The 23,001-nt window shown below is 46.1% G+C and overlaps 2 protein-coding genes across 12 annotated transcripts in view; one reads left to right on the forward strand and one right to left on the reverse strand.

The window, feature by feature from the left end:
- The window catches only part of PACSIN3 (protein kinase C and casein kinase substrate in neurons 3), a 28,525-nt gene extending 25,423 nt beyond the window's left edge, over window positions 1–3,102 (forward strand). For 5 of the 10 annotated variants that reach the window (XM_053386590.1, XM_053386618.1, XM_053386604.1 and 2 more), the window contains 2 exons: window positions 153–313; window positions 2,778–3,102. In XM_053386590.1, coding sequence (XP_053242565.1) covers window positions 153–313; window positions 2,778–2,893 — 277 coding nt within the window. In that variant the 3' untranslated portion in view covers window positions 2,894–3,102. Of the gene's footprint in view, window positions 1–152; window positions 314–2,270; window positions 2,337–2,777 lie in introns of all 10 variants that reach the window. The other 5 variants (XM_053386635.1, XM_053386654.1, XM_053386646.1 and 2 more) reach the window with 3 other exon arrangements.
- Window positions 3,103–4,490: 1,388 nt separating this feature from the next.
- THAP9 (THAP domain containing 9) lies at window positions 4,491–22,997 on the reverse strand. Of its 2 annotated transcripts, none has more exons than XM_053386509.1 (6): window positions 22,813–22,997; window positions 22,403–22,598; window positions 12,505–12,624; window positions 11,397–11,625; window positions 10,444–10,597; window positions 4,491–6,535 (listed from the first exon to the last, which is right to left on the reverse strand). In XM_053386509.1, the coding sequence occupies exons 1-6, from the start codon at window positions 22,890–22,892 to the stop codon at window positions 4,591–4,593; spliced, it is 2,724 nt and encodes a 907-aa protein (XP_053242484.1). In that variant the 5' UTR covers window positions 22,893–22,997; the 3' UTR covers window positions 4,491–4,590. The 2 variants fall into 2 exon arrangements, with proteins under 2 accessions (XP_053242484.1, XP_053242478.1); XM_053386503.1 differs by having other exon boundaries at window positions 10,444–10,600.
- Between the last annotated feature and the right edge of the window lie 4 nt (window positions 22,998–23,001).

Here is a 23,001-nt window from a genome sequence, read left to right on the forward strand (position 1 = left end):
TTTGCCTTTCATATTTTGCATCTTCCTCTTATTTGTTCTTCTCCTAGAAAGATGCATGATTTGGCAATGGGACGCTTTAAATAAAGAAGGAACTTTGGGTTTTAAATGGCCTTTCTTTCCCATTCTTCCTCTTTCCCTATCCCCTTGCACAGTGGAGGGAAAGAAGAAATCTCAGAGTGGTCGGATGAGGACACTCCCAAGAAGCGCCCAGAAGTCAATGGGCATGAGGACGACATAAAGGTACCAGGCGTGCGGGTGCGAGCACTGTATGATTACGCAGGACAAGAGGCTGATGAGCTGAGCTTTAAAGCAGGTACAAATGCACTAATCTTCTAACTTGCTTGCTAGTGTGCTTTTGGGGTATGGATGGAAATTTTCCAGTAGGACCTGGATGGCCCCAGGACGCCTTTTGCCAAACACTTGAGTTTTCTGAGAGAATTCTATAATAAACCAAACCATTTATGAAAGGGGTCAGCAGCATGCTAAGAAATTGCAGAGAGAGAAAGAACCAATGGGGCACTTTTTAACTACTGGGAAAGACGGAGGATAGATAAATTACTTCAAAGTTCTTCCAAAGGGACAGGAAAAGGCATGGACTTGCTCCCAATACGGGCTCTGCGGTATGAGACTCTGAAGGAAGATGGCAATTGCTTCAAGTTGCTATTCCTTCTTTAAAAATGCTTTTATTAAGTTTTGTAGATACAGGAATATAGTGGCAGAAGATAGGGAAGAAAAGAGTCCTACCCTCCCTAGATTCCCCTAATCTGATGTGAGCAACTCTCATCCCAAATTGTCTTTCCATAGAAGTCTTTGTGTTCCAGGTGGGCAGAAATCTTGTTCTTTTGTCTCAATATCTGAAACAAAACATGACCAGATCTCATAAAACTTGTTGGTTGGTTGTTCATTTCTTCTGGCATGTAATTCGTGAGTCAATTTTTCCATTAGCGCCAAGTTCTGTGCTTGAATATTCCACTGCTGAGTTAGCATCCAGGGATCTCCAATGCTTGGCAATAGAGATGCTGCTATTCCCGAGACTTCCTGTATGTAGCTGGGCCTGGCCATTTGTGCTCCATTTATTTTCCATGCCAAATGGCCAAAAATGCTTCAATATACCAGGACTGTGTTCCCCTGCTCAGTGGCGGTGAAAGCAGAGCTGCGTATTGAGAAATAACACATAAAGGGGAACTTGGGAGCAGGAGTCTTTCACGAGAAGCTGGCAAATTCTGGAACTGAGCAGTGATTTAACATAAACTTTCAGCACTATATGCCAGCCCAGATGGCGAGGCAGTCATCTGTTGTCACCAGTGACATAAAATGAACGTTATCACACACCTGTTTCTCTGGAGGGTTGTGTGCATGGTAATGCTAGCCTTGCTCTGGGGCTAGTGGCTTGCCACATGGCCAGAGCCACAACACAATAAACTTAAATAGATGCCTTATGGTTAGTGATCATCCGATTCCACACTAAAATAGTTTTTATATCCACCAGCCTGATCTACTGGGAAGCACATAGGAATAGGGGCCATCTGGATCTTGGGGATTTCATTCATGCTTTAAAATTGTATTTATAGAAATGTGATTGTTTTTCTTTTTTACAGGTACTAAAATCTTTCAAAACCCAGCACTTGGGTTTGCATGAAACATGCATTGCTGAGTTATCATTATTAAATATTCTAGTACCAACTTACTTTGCTTGATCTGCCTGTAGTAACTAATTAAAACAGGAGTAATACAAGAATATCTGTAGCATGAAATAAGTACAAGAAGTAGATCCAAACTGCTTTTTGGTTTATCATTTGTGAAAATTCCTTCCAGGCACCACCCTGGTTTGCTTCTGTCTGTCATGTTGTCTTATTTATTTATAATATAGTTGTATACCACTATATCAAAGCAGTTTACAGCAGTAAAAGCATAAAAAGTTAAAAAAGTATGTCTATGAAGATAGGGACACTGAGCTTTCTATACTTGGTTTGCTGTGGTTTGTCTAGCTTACTGCATTTGAGCTGAATTTATTGATCTCTGTCAAAGAACAATTCATCAGTTTTTCTTTTTGCTTTGCCAGGGTAGTAGTGTATCCCCAAGGGCTTATGGGAACTGGGTCACTCCTCTTTTTAAAACCTATTGGTGCATCTTCCCCATCTAAATACTTCAATAACATGCAATTGTATAGTTAATGCAGACAATTTGTTATTTCACTGAGTCAGTTGAACTGATGCACTATTTTCCTTTTGTTTCTGGAAATGATATTTTAAATTGTTCTCCTTAAATAGAAAGTTGGAGCAAGTGCCGATGCGTTTTTTAAAAAGGCATTCTCTGGATGGTTACACCCCTTTCAGGTGGTCTTTAACTTCACTAATGTGTGAATTTTGCATGGTAGTTGACCATTCAGCATGAGTCAATTGAGATGACATGGGCAGCTGGAGAGGGTATCACTGTCTAGGAAGCATCTTCTGGCTGCTAATGCCCAAGAGCTTTTAAGGGGCTTCTCTGTACAATAATGGCTTTGTTCCAGTAGGCCACTATAATATAGTTGTATGGAGAATGAAGGCTAACACTGACCCTAAACTCGTTTGGAAATGAGACACACAGATTTCAGTGGAATTGTTATTAAATAAGTGTGCATGGTATCTCAACCTTAGCTTCACTTCCATATGTGCGCATTGCCAGCATCTCTGGAAACCAGAAGGGAAAAGAAAGCAAGTCTCATTTCATTTTAGTAAATATCTAAACCAATGAAACTTGCCTTGTTATTCATTCTGAGATTTTTCTTCCTCTAGGTGAAGAGCTCATGAAGATCAGTGAAGAGGATGAACAGGGCTGGTGCAAAGGCCGGCTTCAGACCGGTCAGGTTGGACTATATCCTGCTAATTATGTTGAGAAAGTCATTTCATGATTGCTTCCTCCCTTCCCCCTTAAGGTGTGCACCCTGCAAGCATTTTCTCCAGAGGTCACCAAATCATTGGCCTCCAACTTGCATCAAAAACCATGAAAACAATCTGGAACTTTCTGAGGACACTCTTATTGTAACCAATGCTTCCTTTTAAACATCTAGAATTATGGTGATGATTTTTTTTCTAATAAAGGTATATAAAATTTTCTGAATCCTGTGTGTTATAATGGAATAGAAGGTGGAAAACGCCCCGTAAAATGCAAAGCACCCAAACTCCTTTCCTCTTCTGTGCAGCGATTCCAACAAGCCTATTGTCTGCCAGCTGAATATGTGGCAGTTGCTCTAAAAACGAACATTAAAGGATAGTTAGAAGCCAGCTGTGGAATGGCAACTCTCCAGCAGCTTATTTCTAGGCAAGAGTCAAACTAGCCATCTCAATTGCACCCCAACTACCTGTCTAGCAACTATATTACATAAGCTCCTATCCCAACTGCTGAATCTGTTGATGGTTTGCAGTACTGACTTCATATGGAAGCGAGGTATTGAAAACTGCTGTTAAGAAGTGCAACTAGGATCTGATATGACTGTTACAGGACAAACCATAGTATCCTTCAGTATAGTCACACTGATTAGATGGAAAGCACTCAAATAGGCATTATGTTTGTGGTAACAGATGTACATCAACTATACATGTGGGGCTCCTGTGCTACATCAGGATAGTTGTGAGAGGAGGTGCTAGTGGTGTTCAGAACCACCCAAGGACGGTTTGCACAGAATGAATGGCACAGCATTTCGGCCTATAATTGACTGCTAAGAACTGCCTTCGCCTCACTTCTTCACATGCCCCATGGAGCTATTTTTACAGAGCACCACTGTTAGGCAGTGGACCACTTTGGGTCGGGTCCTTAGCAATCTTGCAAGAAGTTGCAAAGATCACTTGCTGTAGTTGGTGTCTTTTATGTAGCAAACATGCTTTGCCTTGGGGTTGAAGTTTTGCAACAGGTGCAAGTCTGTTGAAATATGGAGTGCAGCTGTTGCAACAAGTAATCGCTCTCATTCCTGTGCTGTTTATTGACCTGGCCCAAGGCTTCAGCCACTTGGTGCTGGACTTTGCTTCTTGATAGCCAAAGGTCAAGAGTTATGTTCTAATCTGGGCTGCTGCCTCAGCTTTGCTTCTACAGACCAGAGTGGGGTTGGTAACAAAAGTGCTGGGGGAGGGGGAAGTCCCAATTTGGGGGACTAGTTGGAAAAAAGGCATATGGTTCTTAAAACTCCAGAGCTGGGACTGCACAACAAAGGAAGCCATGATAAGTCCATAAGTGAAATTCCAATATCCACTTGGGAAACAACTTTATAAAGACCAGCTTTGCCAATGTAAATAGGATACCAATATTCCTGCATTGCGGGGGGCTGGACTAGATGATCCTTGGGGTCTCTTCCAATTCTACAATTCTGTGATCTCCATGCTGTAAGCCCTGCAAAAATGCTTCTCAAAGGCACACACACGTCACTTTCATGTGAAAAGTTAGAATGACCTTCCTGCATGTCAGTTCCGCGTGGCCCTCCCTGCCTGTGTCCGCTCCAATAAAAAAGCCAAGTGCAAAGCAGCCTCGTAGTTTTCTACCAGCTTGCAGCATATCATAAGCTACCGCTTCTCTTACAAGGCCATGTAAACATAAGCATTCAGCTTCCCGCCACCTTCAAATAGGCATGTACCATTCCATGAGTCCACGCGTTTGCTGAGGCCAGTCCCTGCTGGGGCCATTTGCATTCCCTGTTTGCTGTTTACCATTAGCCACTTTCAAAGAGCTGCTACATTCATGAGTCGGTGGCGTGGACAACTGCCCTTGCCCTGCCTCAAGCCACAGTTCCAAGAAGGTTCGCACAAGCTCCTGCAGCAGAGTGACGTAATGGTTGGAAACCACAGCGTTGCTCTCAAAGAGGTGGTTGCCCAGGGATGAGAAAAGACTGGGCTCCTCACTCACATCTGCCAAGATGGCCAGCTGCCGCGCCAAGAACCCGCGGTGGCTGGAGTCTCCAAGGAACAAGGAAGGCAGGCCAACAACCTGCTTTGCTCGGCGGATCACCTTCTGTACGGACTCTGCCGGGAGGTACTTTCTTCCCTTGCTCTCCACGCACAGTAGGGCGCTGCCCGCAGGCACACCCTTACAAGGGCACAAGAGGGCAGCGCGGCATTCGGCACAGGAGAGGAGGGGCAGCAGCTTCCCCAAAACAACGCAGGAAATGCAGGCGATGGCGTCTTCCTCCAACTCGGCCAGAAAGGCTGGGGCTATGCTCTGTGTCTCTCGTGGAGGCCCAGTGCCCCCAGGCAAGCGCCAGATCTGCCCGCGAGCCAGAGTCCAGGAAGCCTGCAACTGGAGGTTAGTTCTTCTGCGTAAGGATATGTCAAGCAGGTTTGGTGGATCGAGGCCCAGACCAGAAAGAGCTCTGTTCAAGACAACCCTGTACGCCCGCTGGAAGGTCCAGGCGGGGCCAACACCTTTGTGCCCACGGGCTTGCTGTATGGCTCCCCTGCACCACTCCAGAGGGTCCAGGCTCCACCAACAGGACAGCAAAGAAGCGGTGGGCTCGTCTTCTGCCTGTAGGTGGGTCTGCGCCAGCCACTGAAAGCTGCGCAGGTTCACCAGGAAGCCAATGAAGCCCCATCGATGCCTGCTCAGCCCTACCAGCTCCCCGGTGGCAGTGCGGAGTTTGCGAAGCAGGTTCTCGTACTCGTTGCAGAGGTTGTTGAGGGCGCTGGCAGTAGCGCGGGAGAGGGGTGCCTTGAAACCTTTCCCATAGTTGCTGCAGCTGCTGCATGTGTCAAAAATGGCACTCAGCAGCCCGATAAAGTGGGCGGTGGCTTCATGACCCTGAAATTGAGGCAGGCCGAGCCTCGCTGCGAAATGCAAGGCCTGAACCGTGCCCTCGCTAAACAACTGCGTGGCCCCATTTCCCCACACCTGCTGTTCCTGCGGGCTGATCGCTCCGACCTGGCATGCCGCCTGGAGCACTACTTCTTCCTGCAGAGCCCCAAGATGGAGGAGGTAATCCCAGCAGACCGCCTTGCCGCTCACCTGGAGGCTGCCGGCGGCTTGCAGCAAGCGGTGGATCAGCGTCAACAAATGGCTGGGATCGAAGTAGTATGCTATTTCCAGCGTAGGAGTAGCTGGATGGAAAAATGTGGACTTGACAAAGAGGCCGTCCACCACCACTCCCAGCCGCCTGGCTGTCTCAATATTGGGAGCTGTGGCATCAGACGTCACAGAGACCACCTGCACGCCAATGTCGTACAGTTTGAGGATACAGTGGCATAGGAGCTGGGCTTGTATGTCACCTCTAAGGGTGGCAAGGAGGAAGTAGCCAACAGGCACTATCCACCGGCCTTGGAATCCAACAGCCACAAACAGGAGGGCTTCTCCGGCTGCCGAAACCTCATCCGCATCATATTTACCAGCACCAAAGTCCATCAAACCATGCAAATGCCCAGTGGAAGGGTCATAGTGGCTTCTTCTTTCCAAAGGGATTGAGCCCATAAGGAGAGAGCACAACTTGAAGGTTTTCTCCCCTGCTTGAGATCTCTCTGCCAGAGCATCGAAGGCTTGTTGGCTGAATCCCGGCTTGTAATCCAGGTTTGAGAGCCACCTATGAGGGAAGAAGCATGGGAAAGAAAGCTAATCAGCTCCATGTTTGGTTCAAACAAAAATCTTTCTTCTCCTGCCAAACCTCAGAGCCTGAGGATAGTATGTTTCTTTGCCCTCGTGCTTAAGAAAAATCAAATCATGATGTTACTTTCATAAACTATTTTAGGCCATGCTTGTGCTAGAGGGCCTGAGAATAGTTCCACGTGGGATGGCAGAGCCTGCATCAGTTCTGCTTTCATACTCTGGTTCTCTTTGCAGTACAGTGGTACCTCGGGTTACATATGCTTCAGGTTACATACGCTTCAGGTTACACACTCCGCTAACCCTGAAATAGTGCTTCAGGTTAAGAACTTTGCTTCAGGATAAGAACAGAAATCAGGCTCCAGCAGCGCAGCAGCAGCAGGAGGCCCCATTAGCTAAAGTGGTGCTTCAGGTTAAGAACAGTTTCAGGTTAAGAACGGACCTCCGGAACAAGTTAAGTACTTAACACGAGGTACCACTGTATTTGAAATCTAGAAGAAGAAAAAATCTCCCATAAACCATCAGGTGAGCTCAAAAGCCTGTTTTCTTCCCAACACACCAAATCATCCATGTGGTTTCCTTTAGGCTAACAGTGTGTTTGGCACAGTTTGTGTAGGTCACTCTTAGGTTGCTTCCCAATGGGCTCCTAGTGCTATCTAATTGTTGCCTTTCTGTAAACTACAAGAAGAATCACAATTGACTTTCTATAGTACAGGGCACTTTGTGTTTTTCCCACGTGTACATCCCCACTACATTGTGTCCAACGCTCTCTACCCCACTATTTTATGAGTTCATTTTTTAACACCTATATTTTAATTATCACTGAAAGATGTTTCTGGCTCTTGAAATTAAAGAGGCACATCATTATAGCACGGTACTTTGATTTTGCCAAGTGCCGGTTGTGTGGTTCTGTGATACACACGCCTTTGCTATGTCTGCTTTTCTTGATGTTTCCATAGTCCAAAGTTGTTTCCCCCATATCTGGGCTCTCACAGAATAGCAAGAGTAGGTTTTCTAGTGACACATCTGATTTTAGTGTTTTAACCGATTTTTACCATTTTGCATTATATCTCTTGTACAGTGGTACCTTGGGTTACAGACGCTTCAGGTTACAGACCCCGCTAACCCAGAAATAGTACCTCGGGTTAAGAACTTTGCTTCAGGATGAGAACAGAAATCGCGTGGCGGCAGCGGGAGGCCCCATTAGATAAAGTGGTACCTCAGGTTAAGAACAGTTTCAGGTTAAGAACGGACCTCCAGAATGAATTAAGTTCTTAACCCGAGGTACCACTGTAAACCACATAGAGACTATTGTAGTTAAGTGGCACGTGCATCTTATGATATTTTTTAGCTTATTTCTTTGGTGCCACTGAGTGTTTGGATGGATGGGAGAAGACCAACCAATTCAGACTATCTTTCTTAGGTTGCAAGCCTATATGTACGTATGTGGGACAGAGAGAGAGAGAATCATACTTTTTTTGAGAGAGCAAGACATATTTCTGAGAAAACCTTTAGAGGCTTGCAGTGATGCTTATACCTCCAAAGTCTAGTTTTATCAACTAGCACAGCTGTTTCCTTTTCCTTGTGAATTGTCCATTCCTTTGCTTCCTCCTGCTAATAAATCAGATCTTACTTTAACCTCCAGTGGATGAAAAGCTTAACTTCTCTCTCACTCTGTGTGTGTGTACACACACACACACACACACACACACACACACGGGGCACACTACATTCAAGTCTTTTTGTTCACCTTGACTTTCCCCTGATCAGAGTTTCGGGCATCATTTACCTCTCTCAAATTGCTTCCATACAACAATGTGATGCCAAGCCAGTGCAGAGGTTGTACTAAGCATGCTGTACTAAACAAGGGACAGCCCAGGTTTAAATTCTGACTCAGTCCTGAAGCTCCCTGGATGACCTTGGGTCAGTCACCATCTCTCAGCTTAACTTGCTTCACAGTGTTGTTGTGTGGATAAAATGGGGTTTGGACATAGAACCAAGTATGCTACCTTAGGTTCCCTGGAGGAATTTGGGATATAAACAAAAGGCCCAATTCAACTAACCAGTCTCACTTGTGGAAGACTGTGCAAGGACTTCCGCTAGTGCAATGAAGGTTTTTCCCTATCCTCCCACTGCACCTCTGATATCAGCTCTGAGGCAGTCAGGAGAACCCCCAGAAGAGCAAACATGAGCTGACAGTGTGATCTGTTTAGGGCTACACTGAATTCCTCCCATAATAACCCATGTAAAGTGATCAATCAGTTGGCTAGTACATTACTTAAATCTTTTGAGGTTCAATTCCAGTAACCATGAAAGATTAACCATTTCCCCCCAGCATGCCTTCAAGGTCAGAAGTTTCTTGACCAATTGCATTTGGTGAAGTAGCAGTGCAATCCTAGTCATGTCTACAGAAGTAGGTAAGGTAAAGGTACCCCTGCCTGTACGGGCCAGTCGTGACCGACTCTGGGGTTGCGTGCTCATCTCGCTTAAGAGGCCGGGAGCCAGCGCTGTCCCAAGACACTTCCGGGTCACGTGGCCAGCGTGACGAAGCTGCAGCTGGCGAGCCAGCACCAGCGCAGCACACGGAAACGCCGTTTACCTTCCCGCTATAAAGCGGTACCTGTTTATCTACTTGCACTTAGGGGTGCTTTCGAACTGCTAGGTGGCCAGGAGCTGGGACCGAACGACGGGAGCTCACCCCGCCGCGGGGATTCGAACCGCCGACCATACGATCGGGAAGTCCTAGGCACTGAGGTTTTACCCACAGCGCCATCCGTGCCCCTTAGTGCCACCCGCGCCCCTTCTACAGAAGTAAGTCCTATTGAATTCCATGGGGCTTACTCAGAATAAATGGTGTTGGGCGGCAGCCTAAGCTATTGTTTACTTAAGTCCATGCATCAATAGTCTTCATGGTGCCACAGGCATCCGTCTGTCCCTTGCAGTATGTCAAACTCATTTTTATCTCAGTCTTCCAGCCCTAAATCCTGGGTCACCAACAGTCATATCTTCATGGTTTGTCAATTTCCTCCTTTTGCCCAATATTGCATTTTTAATGAAAGCTTTTCCAGGGGATCTGCAAATATCTCCTCTGAGGAACCTGATTTTCAGATTTGGGCTCTTCTTTTTGGAACAAAGGAATTTGCCCTACTTTCCTTGAGGGATTGTTACATTTGCCTGGAATTTGGTTTCCGGCAACCTGAGTGAAGGCATTCTTGATACAGGGCCTCTGAGGGTGGAACTCCCTTCCCCTCCAGATAACATCTACGGCAGCTCTTAGGAGTTTTCGCAGCTAGTGAAAAACTTTTTTTTCATCTGGACCTTTAGCTGAATTTCTCTCTCCCCTCTGCACCTCAAACTTTTATTTGCCTTGGTGGATTGTTTGATGTGGAATTTACTTGTGTAGCATGAGAACAGAGGAAGCTGCCTTATACCAAGTCAGACCACTGCTTCATCTAGCTCCACAGTGTCTGCTCTGGCTGGCAGAAACCCTTCAGGATTCGGGGCAGGAGCCTTTTCCCAGCTCAGGGACTGAACCAGGGGCCTTCTGCTTGCAAGTCAGATCCTCTGCCATTGTGGTCCTTCAGAAGATGGCCCAAGAGGTGTCATCCATGGCTGAGCAGTCAGTGGCAAATCTTACAAAGAAAGCTTGCAGACTACAATCAGGAGCTCCTCTAGGTCTGTATGTGAGGTGTCCCGACATAATGAAGTAGTGTGTTTTCAGGCATTCCCCACCCCTCTTTCTTTTCTCCCATCTTAAAAGTCTCACACTGGAAAAAGTAGTATCTTCAGCAAGCTAGAATGCATATATAGTGCATATGTCTGTGCACTGTTGCTTTGCAACGTTTGCCCCTAGTTAACACAAACAAGATACAAATAAGAAAGACATACGTGCAAAGGGTGGTGGCCTCTGGGAGCTGGAATGTCTTCTTCACAAATTCATAGGCCTTGGCTGAGAACAAATGCAGCGAGACGGCAAAGTTGCGGGTGGCAGCTGGGTAGTTCTCGCTCAGGGATCCCTCACACTGCAAAGTGAGCTGCAGGTCTGCTGAAGTAAAGAGGGTTCCTCAAGCAAGGGATGGACAGTGAGGTGAAGCTAAGTTGGGGTGATGCTGCAGAGGAAGAGTCTTTAACATTGGCCTCAGCAGTGACTCTGCTGCGTTCAGACTGGAGGCTGGGAGAAGATTCAACATCCTCTATTTTCATGGGGAAGGAAACTGAGTCCAAAACCCAGGAGGACTGGATGGCCAAGAAAGCAGAGAGGCACATACTTAAAGTTATTAAGGGTTTGGGGAAGTGGGGGACATTTGTAGCAATTGCATACAGAGCACAACTGGCCAGCTGGAAATGCTGAGGCAATCAAGTGGGATAGGGGGGCTCAAAACAATGCCAATATATTCCACATCTGGCAACCAATGTGCTCCCTTGGTTTCAGATAGTACATGGGTAGATGAGTCTAAAAAGCCCAGGACACAATTTTTTCATGGCCTTCTAGCAGCTATGGTGGTTCATTTACCAGAAGTAATGTATTTAGTGTTAACTCTGGGAGCGTATACTTGATTCTGACCAAACTAAGCCTCCTACAGCAAAATATACATCAGGAGGCATAGTTTGGTTAGAATCAAGTATACGCTCCCAGAGTTAACACTAAATACATTACTTCTGGTATGTGAGCCGCTAGAGGGCTGTGAAAAGTACCCCACTCATCTTAACCAAGCCCTGAAGCTGGTTTGTATCATGGCTCCCTCCTTGGAACCTTGAATGATTCTGAAACTGCACTGGTCTTATTGTAAAGGCCCTCTGGCATGAAGAAGAGCCTCTTTGGCAAGGCTTACAGTGCTTACCGCTGAACTGGGAGCGCAGCATGTGTTCCATGTCCTTCTGGAGGAGATGCTGCTCCCGCAGGCTCTCCAGCACACTCCACAGCTCCTGCTGATAATAGGAGAGGCGGCGCTGGGCTGCGTCCTGCTCCCGTTCAGTCCCCTGCACTGGGCCGGTGGGGATCAGAGACTTGGTTCTGCTGCCCATAGCTTCACTCAGGCTATACTGATGCTCCGCTTGGATGAGTTCCACCTACAGGAAGACAAAGAAGACCCGTTGCTCCATCTTTTTAATTCTCTCACCATAACTTCCATGTCCTCCCGGCACCCGATGTTTGTCCATGCAGATTTTCCACAAAGGGCTGGCTTTGCTTATTCCTGAAAACTAAACTGACTTCAACTTTCTCCTTTGCCTTGATTTTCCTTTTAGCCTCTCACCACAGCCAGAGTAAACCCTTCCCAGACTCCCTTCTCCCATCAGATTCACAATAATTAGTGCATGTGGCCACTCTCCCTCTTTAAATCTAACTTAGGATACCGTGATGGAAGTCAGGTTCTGCAGTTTGCTCCAGGAGCAAAGAATGTAAAGTTCTACCTTTGTACAGTAGGCTGGTTTCTACTCACACTTACACACCTCCTCCATCCAGGCCCACAAGAAGCATTATTTGAGGTCAAGGATACATTCCAGCCAGGCACAAACACTCAAGGAGGATGCAATCTAACAACAATGAGGGATGTGGCCTTGGAAGAGTGGGTGTGGCCTGGGGAGTGTCCTGAGGGCCAGAGAGGGACCTGGAGGGCCACACTTCACCCATGGGCCTGAGGTTCCCCATCTCTGCTATAGGCTTTGTCCAAGTCCCTATGGTAATATAAGCTACATGCTACAGCATTTAGTGACACACAGTTTTGTAATTCTAGATTCTGGACTTAACGGTCTCCTGGTGGGGAGGAGGGGCTCTTCATATGGTAATGTGCATTACTTTTTTCAGAATTTGGAGCCAGCTCTGCTGTGTTTAGTGTCCTCCTGCTCATTCTTCTGTGTGGGGCCCTTGACCTCTGCCCCAAAGTCCTTCCCAACAGCTGCATTGCTGGCATTGGAGAAGGCACCAGCTACCCTCGCTGGTATACGTACTGCTTTGGCTTGTGCAGGAGATGAGTCAGCTGCTGGAGTAGCTTCGCTGATACTAGCCACTGGCCAACTGATGCCCATGGTTTTGACAGACTTTGATGGATGTTTCCCTTTTGTTGGTTCCTGTAGTGAGAAAGAGTTCAAATGAATTAGACATAGCAATTCGACCAAAAAAAGAAAAAGGCCTGGTTGAAACAGACTGGATAAGCTAATGCTGTAGTAGAAGGCAAAAGTGAACAAAAAATAATCCCCAACAAAGTTGCCATGGTATTACTGGAACTAATTAAGCATACTTCAAACATTAGAGGCTGGATCCAGGTTATGCCTTAGTCCCACACAGCTTACTCATGAGTATCTTAAGTTTCATCAATTTAACTGGGTGAAAAGTTAACCACTCGGTTGCAATCCTAGATACACTTATCTCAAAGTCCCACTGAAGTCAGTGGGATTTACTTATGTGTAGACATGTGTCGATTGTGGCATTATGTTTGATCCAACCTACTCTCTACGTTATTTACTCATTGTCAGGCAAACCCAGATTTATTTCAAATGAAGAAAAAAGGTATTTCTGAGACCAGAATACAGATGAGGGCTTATGTATTGGAATAGCCATCCACTGCAAACCTAATTCACTGCACAATAAAGGTAACATTGTCAGAGACAGTTGTTCTCTTAGCCTCCTCCGTGGTGTGCTGGTTTTCCAGTGAAGTGTCTGACTTCAAACACAGAATTCCTTACCTGTGCTCTGAAATAGTATAGTCTGAAGGTTAAGACACATCCCTTTTCCTCAACACCAGCTGTCAGGCATGGGAAGGGAATGAATTCTGGACTCTCGGAACAGAGACACGCAATTCAGTGCTGCCTACACTGATTTGACAACAACTCTCCGTGGTTCCAGGCAGGAGTCTTTAGCCAGCACTACCTCGAGATGCCAGACATTGCACCTGGGCCCTTTTACATGCAATGCAAATATTCTGCCCCTGCATCACCTTGCTTCGCCATTATTATCAGTGGGATATGGAAGGAAAACTGGCTTTGGAAGTAAAGCTTCGCAGTCTTTTCAGACAGAGGCCTAATCTCAAGCATGCCAGCTCTTCAGGTGCAGATTATTGTGAACTGTTAGTCGTATATATCAAACTTCCCAAAACATTTCCGATGCTGTTGGGCTACAAGGTACACACTAGAAAAGACTATAAAAATCTATGCCAAATGACCGCTACAGAAAATACACCAAAGACAAAAGAAAAGGAAGAAAATTGCATAGCTGAATATGTTTCCTAAGGCATTTTGAGAACCAAAGGGGGGCGGGATACCTTCTTAATAAAAACTGCTTGGAACATTCCCCCACCCTACTGCAGCACACCTAAGCATATTCCCCCCACCCCCACTTTGACGTAGTGGGAACCATATCCATCTCTGCAGCTGTCCCTTTTTTTGTTTTAGGACTATGGAAATCCTCTGCTGAGCCCACAAGCCGGTGGCAGAACAGGAAAAGTGCTGGGAGACCTTGACCTTGATCAAAAGCTGCAATGCTAAATGCACTTACACAAAGAGGGGTACAACCAATAGGATACAATGACACTTAACCTCTGACTAAATATGGATAGGACTGTTGGAAATGTTTGATAACAAAGTGTATAAGAAAGAAGGGAAACTCTGCAATGTGTCTTCCTCTGGGAGAGTTATCAGCTGAAATGTGGGATACAAATTTTCAAAATAAGATAAATCCCGTGTGTGTGTGTGTGTGTGTGTGTGTGTGTATCTCAAAAACTACTGCTACTTAAAGTGTCCCTGAATTTGGTGCATTTGCCTGACCACCTTATTCCTGCTGTTCCCTGATCCTTCTGTGTCTTGTCCCTCTGTTGAAGCGTGAGCTAATTTTGGCAGGGTGCCAATATATTGACTACTGTACAACACTTAACATACATTTAAGCACTTTAATAAATAGATTTCCCCACTGAATATTGCTCACAGTACAACAATCCTTTCCTTGTTCCTGTCTTCCTTTTCTACATACTATATTTCATGTCAGGCTACCATCTGGACACCCCTTCCATTGACAACAAATGGTCTGTCCTAGCAGGTATCTGGATAAATAAGTTATTTTGTGGCTCCTTCTTCACTATATGACCCTGAGCAGCTGGATCAGAGACTCATAAAATGTGTTGGCACTTCTTCAGCTTTCCAGTTCCTGCTATTACTGAGCAAAAAGCTGATGAACCACAGTTCTTCTCTTCCATTCCCTTTACACATACACCCACAAGGCCCACTACCAATTCCCAAACTCTCGTCCTCCCTTGCTGCATTTTCCTTCCTTCAACCCAAGTTTGCAAGTTTGCAAATCCTCTCCCTATTCTGAATCCCGCTGCTTTTGGCAATGTGTCTTTTTCCTTCCCATATTCCCACTTTCAATTCACGCTCTTGCACCTATGTTCAGTGGATTACATACTAGGAAATGTGTCTATCTACTCAATTGTCTTCAAAAATAAACACAGTCACCTACAGCTTATTTTACTTCATTTAACGGATGGTCTTAGAAGCCATTGCTTCCTGAGCAGCAGGGGTGAGGAAACTTTTTGGGCCCAAGAGCTGAACTGCCCCATGTAGAACCTTACAAGGGCCACATGCAAGTCATGGAGGAGGCCAGAGGCAAAATTGGGCGGGGCACCAGATGGGACTCTTATCTTTGTACCATAGGCTACATCCTAGTCATGCAAAAGTCCTAACAATCTGTACTCCCTGACCCCCACATACACACACCTTTCCATTCACACAAGCAAAAGGCATCATCACAGACATCTTCCAGCCAGGCAACAGTTCTCAAGGAGGGCACAGAACAGGGACAATGAAGGGTGTGGCCTAGTGAGAGTCATGAGGGCCTGATAGAAAGGCCTAGAAAGCCACATTCACCCTCAAACCTGAGGTTTCCTAACACTGCTGAATGAGAAGGGAAAAGTGCCATGGAAAAGTGAGGCTGTATCAAATCTTATTCATAGGCAGAGAAGACACACTGAAACTAACAGACATGACTAACTTGGGTTCATTAATTTTAATGGGCCTACACCAAGCAGAATTTAGTTGGAGTCAACCCTTAGAAGTTGCAGGTTTTAGACTGGACCAGAACCTGAGGTAGCACATATTTTAGGGACAAAGGAGATCTAGTAGGAGAGCCCTTGAGGTTAGTAAATGAGAACCAAGCTGCAGCTCAGAAATCCCTCAGTATGGCCCAAATTGCTGAGCAAGGCAGACAATTAAAAAGTCCAGCTAAGCTGCCAAGGTGAGCTGCACTACAGCTTTCCTGACCAGGGAAGAGTCACTAGCAGGAAGCCTTTCCTGTCCTGTACAAGGAAGACAAACATCCCTAATGCCAGCAATTCTTACATTTCTGCTGCCTTCACAGAAAACCAGGGGATGGGATCGGAAGCGTCCACCTCTGCAGCTCTGTATTGTCAGAGACTAGGAATGCTGACAGAAATTATGAGGCATTTGAGGGACCTGGGTAAGATTTAGGGACGAGAATCAGCCTTGTTGTTCCTGTACTACAACTCTTTCCCCTCTAGAACAGCATGACTCACACCAAGGAGGACAAGAGACAAGTCCCTGGGAAGTTAGTTTGCTTCTGTGAGTTGTGCAATGTCATTTCCCCACCCCTTTGGCTATAAAAAATTCAAATGACTTTCCATTCAAATGAATTTATTTCAACTTTTGGAAAGAGGCAAGGAGGGTGCACTCTCCCCAGGCGCTCATTTTTTGGACTGAGGTAGCAAATCCAGTTATTACACCAGGGCCTTCTCACAGGATGTTGCGGTTACCTCACTAATCCAAACCAGATGTTGAGGATCCCAGAGACCATTGCTTTCTTCATGCAGTAACCCAGGCCTCTCCCAGATGTGAGCAAGATATCAAGGCTGAGAGAAACCCCCTCAGAAAGTCCTAACAGTACCAAATAAGACGACTCCATTTAGAAAGCATTTTGCATCTGCCTAGTTCTTTAAGAGGCCTGTGATTGTTCTACAAAGGCATCAAACTAAACTCAGTTCTCCTTCTGTGAGAAGGATTACAAAACAGGCCACTTTGAAGCTTGAAGCCATGTACATCCAGGTAGGCTGCATATGGATAAAATCACTTCTTTTGGGGTGCTTCCCACCCCCACCCCCGGCCATCTTCTGTGTTTGTCATTTCCTTCTACCTTCTATGACCCAAGATGAAAGCTTTCAATTGCCATAGGTAGCGCAAGATCTTCTGCCTCAATCCACAAAGGAGATCTACCTAGCCCAGCATCTTGCTTCAAAGAGTAACAAGCCACATGCTGCTAGGGACTTGCTTCAAATCTTAATGTAACCCAGGATACCCTGTCCTCTTGGACATTTTGTTCCTGCCGTAGCATGACATTTAACAACAGCTGTACATACTGAAACTTTTCGTGGACAGTGCTTGCATTATTCAGGGACTGAAGACAAGGAGGCAGGGCACTCTCCTGAAACAAACACTTGGCAGTTAAGAGCAGTGTGCCTATGTTGCAGCTTCAGAGGCACACAGATCACCCATTCTGAAAGAAAACAACAGGAAACACAGGACAGAAAGCCTCAGGGAGCTACATTTTGGGCAGCCTATGCACTGATGAATACAACCGGCAATAAAGGGGGGAGAGAGGGGGAAGGGCCCCACATTGCAGACAAATCTGATGTTCCCTCTGGTGGCAAAACCAAAACGTTATTCTGTGCAGAGATTCTTTTAGATTGGATCAGCAATACTTCCAGAAAAACAACCACCACCTCCCTACACCATGGAAGCGTGGAAAAAAGATTAGATATGAGGCAAACACAAAGAATTATGAAGTGGATATAAAGAGTGAGGGACACACAGTCTCCCCCCCCCTTTTTAAACGTCATAGCAAGGACAGAAAACATGATGTTCCGATGTTGTTGTGAATCCAACAGAGATGATGGGAATTGTATCTAACAACATCCCTACCTCTGACTTACAAGCTACAGACAAATCGAGACCTTTCTGCTCTAAATAAGTGAGATACAGAAACAAAACCTCAGTTCAACTCTCTTCCATCTTTATTCATTGGGCTATACCAATCTCAGATCCTACAAAGATGTGCATCCAGGATAGACTTATCTGTAAGGTAAGAGTCTAGAATGCTAACTTGTGTCAACATGCAGTCACATGGACACATCCCAGCTAACAACTAAACGTTTAAGGTGGTAGTTGACGAAGCTTTCCTCAGAGCAGACCCACTGAAATGAATAAACATGACTCAGTTAGGGCCATTAAGTTCAATGGGTCTACTCTGAGTAAAACTTAGTTGAATGCTACCCTTGAATGAGGTAGCAATCTTATACTGTAAATACTCTAGGAAGAGGAGGGGAGATATCTGGCTACTGTACCAGGAGACCAGCCTTTATATCTGAGGAAAACACACAACTCAGAAAACATTGAAATGGTATAAAAACAGCAGACCGCCCTCCCCCACACTTCCTACTACAGTACTAAGAAACTGTGCCAAAGCCCACCAATCAGGGACTCTAGGTGATGGTGCCCGCAAATGGAGGGAGTCAGCGAACTCTTAATGACTCAAACACACACACACAAAGAGCAGATGTCCCTTCATCACAACATGAGAAACCAGAAGTAACTCTGCTGCTGGAAGCCCCAAAACATCCCAATAAGCAGGGGTTCAAGACTCCTTTTGCTGCTCTCAAACACAATTTTGTAGCCAAAACACGCAAAGGAAAGGAAGAAGATCCCACCCAACACAGCACTCATGTTGTTCCCATAGCACATAAAGAGCCGATCCCAAGTGGTGCCGGAAAGAGGCAAGTTGAGGGGCAGTTCAAGGTCCAGGCAAGAAGTGTTCCAGCCTGGTGCTGAGGTCTTTGAGCTGGAGCTACCGGAACCACACCCAGGGGTCCAGCTGAGTTTCATGAGCTGTTGTCAAAGAAAGACTCCCAAGTCTGGTACTTCCCTTTATGGACAGGTTTCCATTTGCTGTTTAAAACATTGTTGCTCCTACAAGCTCAGGGTCCATCCAGCCTTAGCTTCTGAGGCCAAACTCTCCCACTGTGCCAACTGCCCCACAGCGGCCTTGTCCAAGAGTCCCAACTTACCCATCTCCCCAGATCTAGTCAGGTCTGGGGCTTTGCTAAGTACTGGGGGCTCCAGGTCATCCTCAGATGAGGAATTCTCCAGCTAATACATAGCACAGGGGTAGGCAAACTAAGGCCCGGGGGACGGATGCAGCCCAATCGGCTTCTCATTCCGGCCCACGGACGGTCCGGGAATCAGCGTGTTTTTACATGAGTAGAATGTGTCCTTTTATTTAAAATGCATCTCTGGGTTAATTGTGGGGCATAGGAATTCATTCATTCCCCCCCCCCCGAAAAAAATATAGTCCGGCCCCCCACATGGTCTGAGGGACAGTGGACCGGCCCACGGCTGAAAAAGGTTGCTGACCCCTGACATAGCAGCAGTAGTGGGGGCTCTCCAGCCTGCAAGATTATTTAGGCCCACCAGGCTGCCCCATTTGGCCTGTGAAGGCATTTTGGTCAATCCAAGCCCATCTGTCCTACACCGGATGTCATATATGTCATCAGGTGTCAGGCAAACAAAGACAAAGCTGGGCCAAAAACGGTCTTGCTTGCAAAGCAGCTGATTGCAGGCACCTACAAAGTACTGTGCTCTTGGTTTGATTTCAAGCTGTGCAGGTCAAAGGAAGATGGGTCACCTGACATTACGGTGATGTTGGCTGACTGACAGGTGGGCAACCCCATCCACCCATTAAAGTTGGCCCCTGGGTGGTGGGGAACATAAGGACCCTCAAGTCTTCTGACCAGCCAATTCCCCACTCCAGAATAGGGCATGGAGCTGAGAAGCAACCCATGCCCACTCAGCTAGTTTAACTGTAGTATCGAATTACAATGAAATTCTCTCCCACTGAATAATATTAATTATTATTATTATTAATTATTATTATTAATTATTACTTAAACCGCAGACATCCAACTGGCTTGCCCCAGACACTCTGGGCATCTTTCAACATAATATAAAAACACAGTGAGACCTCAAACATTAAAAACTTCCCGATACAGGGCTGTATTTGGAAAGTTGTGTAATTGTTCATTCTTTGACATCTGATGTGGGGGCATTCAACAGGGCGAGTGCCACTACTGAGAAGGCTCTCTGCCTGGTTCCGTGTAACTTCACTTCTCACAATGAGGGAACCACCAGAAGGCCCTCAGAACTGGACCTCAGAGCTGAATGATGGGGACGAAGCTGCTCTTTTAGGTATACAGAGCCGAGGCCATGAAATCAGTGAGACCTGAAATTTCTTAAACTTGAATAGATTCTGCCTGAACTTGCAAGCAGAAATGGAAACACTGCAACCAGGGTGTGGCGCAAACTCAGTGAAACGTTACACAAAGTGGCCATTGTCTGCCGAGCAATCGTGTGTGGGTTTGCATATTGCAGGGTTCCCCACAAAGCACTCCAGTGTTAAAAAAACAAAGCCCCAACCTTCTAGATGTCCGTCCCCCTGTTATGTAAACCTAATAAGCAACCTGGAGGAAACTAAAATCTGGATCAAGTAGAGGAACTCTAAAAAAGAAATAGAAACATAGAGATACCCTGAAATACACATAAATTGGTCAGTCAACACGTTTTGAATTAATGCTCAAGGTGGTATAGAAAAGTTGAATACAATGGAAATAATAGCTAAATATAACCTCCATTCTTCCTGTGTGCCAATATAATGTTACTGTTAAAACCTTCCTACTCTACAGCAATGAAATATGGAGTGACACTGTGACATAAAGAGGAAATGGGGGGGGGGGAGATGACATTTTATTACAGTGGTACCTTGGGTTACATACGCTTCAGGTTACATACACTTCAGGTTACACACTCCGCTAACCCAGAAATAGTGCTTCAGGTTAAGAACTTTGCTTCAGGGTAAGAACAGAAATCGGGCTCTGGCGGCACAGCGGCGGCAGGAGGCCCCATTAGCTAAAGTGGTGTTTCAGGTTAAGAACAGTTTCAGGTTAAGAACGGACCTCCAGAACGAATTAAGTACTTAACCTGAGGTACCACTGTACAAGCAAATCTTCCAGAAGCATAGAAATGAACAGCGCAACTAGATAATGTGCCATTAAATAATCTACGGCTTGTTAAATGTGTTTGTGGCAGGGACTGTTATTGTGTATATTTTTTTAGCATGCGTATATAATTATGCTCTGCATTATGTTTTTTATTATTATGCTCCATGAAATATGTTCTTGATGTTGTACACCACCCTGAGATCTTCTGATAAAGGGTGGTATATAAACTGAAATAATAATAATAATAATCATCATCATCATCATCATCATCTTCACTGTAGGATTGTGCCCTTAGGTTTCTGGTATCTTCTTACTCCAAGCACCTGACATGTCTTCCACCACACAGCATATATTGTATAATAATATTACGGCTCCCTCCAGTGGATCATGCTGTTGATGCACTGGGAGAGGGAATCAAACACTTCTCCAAACTTTGAGGCTACTTGTTGCTGGGAACAGAGCAAGGGCAACAACATGAATTGGTGTGAGATAATCTTCAAGTGTACCACCATAGTGTCAGCAGCACTTTTTTTTATTATGACTACTTGCAGTCTTGTCTGCCTTGGTAAAAGAAACAGTTTTTACCCCATGAAATAAGGCAGCATGGCTTGGATCATGAGCAAGAACATCAACACACACGAAAAGAAGAGTAGCAATTACTGACAAAAACACATGACCAGCATGTCAAAGTTTAGAGCCCTGCTGGATCATATCAAAGGGCTGTTTAGACCAGTAGTGGCACACCTTTTTTCAGACCAGGCTCCCTATTTCCTTCTGAGCGCCACATGTCAGTGGTGGGTGGGGCAGCAGCAAAAGAAGGCAGAGCAATGAATGCAAATTTAACCTTTCTATACACACACATACTCATACACCTCTCTTTATCATCTATCCAGACAAGCAAGCCACATCATTAGAATTCCAACTAGGCAACAATATTTAGGGTGTGAAGGGTATCACCTGGGAAGAGTTCCAAGTGCCAGAGAGAGAGGTTTGGAGAACTGTGTTTGGTCACCAGGCCTGAGGTTCTCCATCCCTGACTGAGACCAACATCTTGTTTCCCAGTTACCAACCAGATGCCTCTGGGCAAAAACCGCCCCCCCCCAGTAAATGGCAATTCAGAGACAGTTGGAGCTGGCCTATGACCATCATGATTAGTTACAACTGATACTTTTAAAAGCAAAGTGGGAAATAAGATTATCTAAATCCTCTTAACAACTCGACTGTTAGCTGACTGTGCCTCTTCAGACTGTGGGTGGGTGATCAAATGTAGAAATGCTTTCTGATATTTTAGGTATACACTTGTCTGTGCAGAAAAATTATCAGTGGGAGGGAATGTGGACATTCATCCCTCACTTGTAGTCTTTAAGAATTTGGTGGAGCACATGGTTTCTATACAACTGGGCATCATAGGAGCCAACTCCTAGGGGCTGTGGGGGCTTTGGCCCCCACAATAAAATATTTAAGGGGGCCAGGCCCCCACAATGTTGATGGGCATTTCTATTCAAATGGGGTGTGTGCGCGCACTGTGTCATGTGATTGATTATGCGGGGCGGGGTTTACCTGGGCCCCCACAATATTTTATTTAAATTGGCACCCCTGCTGGGGATTCAAAAGCATCACTGCCTCTGACAGCAGTGCAGACCCATGAATCCTCTTTTATAGGCACCTAAGCTGGTGGCCACCACTGGGGGAGCGATCACAGATGGAGGCTAATATTCTGCCTTAAACCATGGTAGAGCATTGGCTACTTGGTGGCCCTGCCTGGCAGCATTCTCCTCCCTTCTCTGGCGCTAGGATACCTTGAAGGAGAACACGGAGGGGATCACGCCCGCCTTCAGCCTTTTCTGTCCTCCATACACCTCGAACTCATCCTGGAAGAAATGATCTGAGCAGATGCAGGCGCCTGAGCCTGGGATCCACAGCTTCCTGGAGCCTGGCTCAATGCGATTCACAGCCAACATCCACTTCTTCCTCAGTTCATGGGCTTTGGGGAAGCTGGGGGAGGAAGAAGAGATGGGAAACTATAAATCCCACTGACTTTCCCCACATGGGCTGGTGGTGCAGGTGACGACACCGACACAAAGCCCCGCCCACAACCCAACGCCTGGCCCCGCCCCTTGTTAACCAAAGCCCCGCCCCCTCCGCTAATAGGCTTAGAACCAGCCACACTCTCCATGAGGAGGCCCCATTACGGTATTCAGATGCAGACCTGTGGAATGAGAGGCCCTTGGCCCGGTTCTCCCGCGTGTCCCGGTTGGGACAGTTAACGGCCGAGCAGGCTTTAGGCATCGTGTCCGACTCCGCGGCGAAAAGCCCCAATCCCGGCTCCCGCCAAGCGCGGTTACTTTGCCTCGAGCGTCATGGCGGCAACGTCCGCGGCGCACTCTGAACTGACCCC

This window comes from Podarcis raffonei, chromosome 1 (assembly GCF_027172205.1).
Source record: "Podarcis raffonei isolate rPodRaf1 chromosome 1, rPodRaf1.pri, whole genome shotgun sequence".
In the NCBI taxonomy this organism is placed as follows: Eukaryota; Metazoa; Chordata; class Lepidosauria; order Squamata; family Lacertidae; genus Podarcis; species Podarcis raffonei.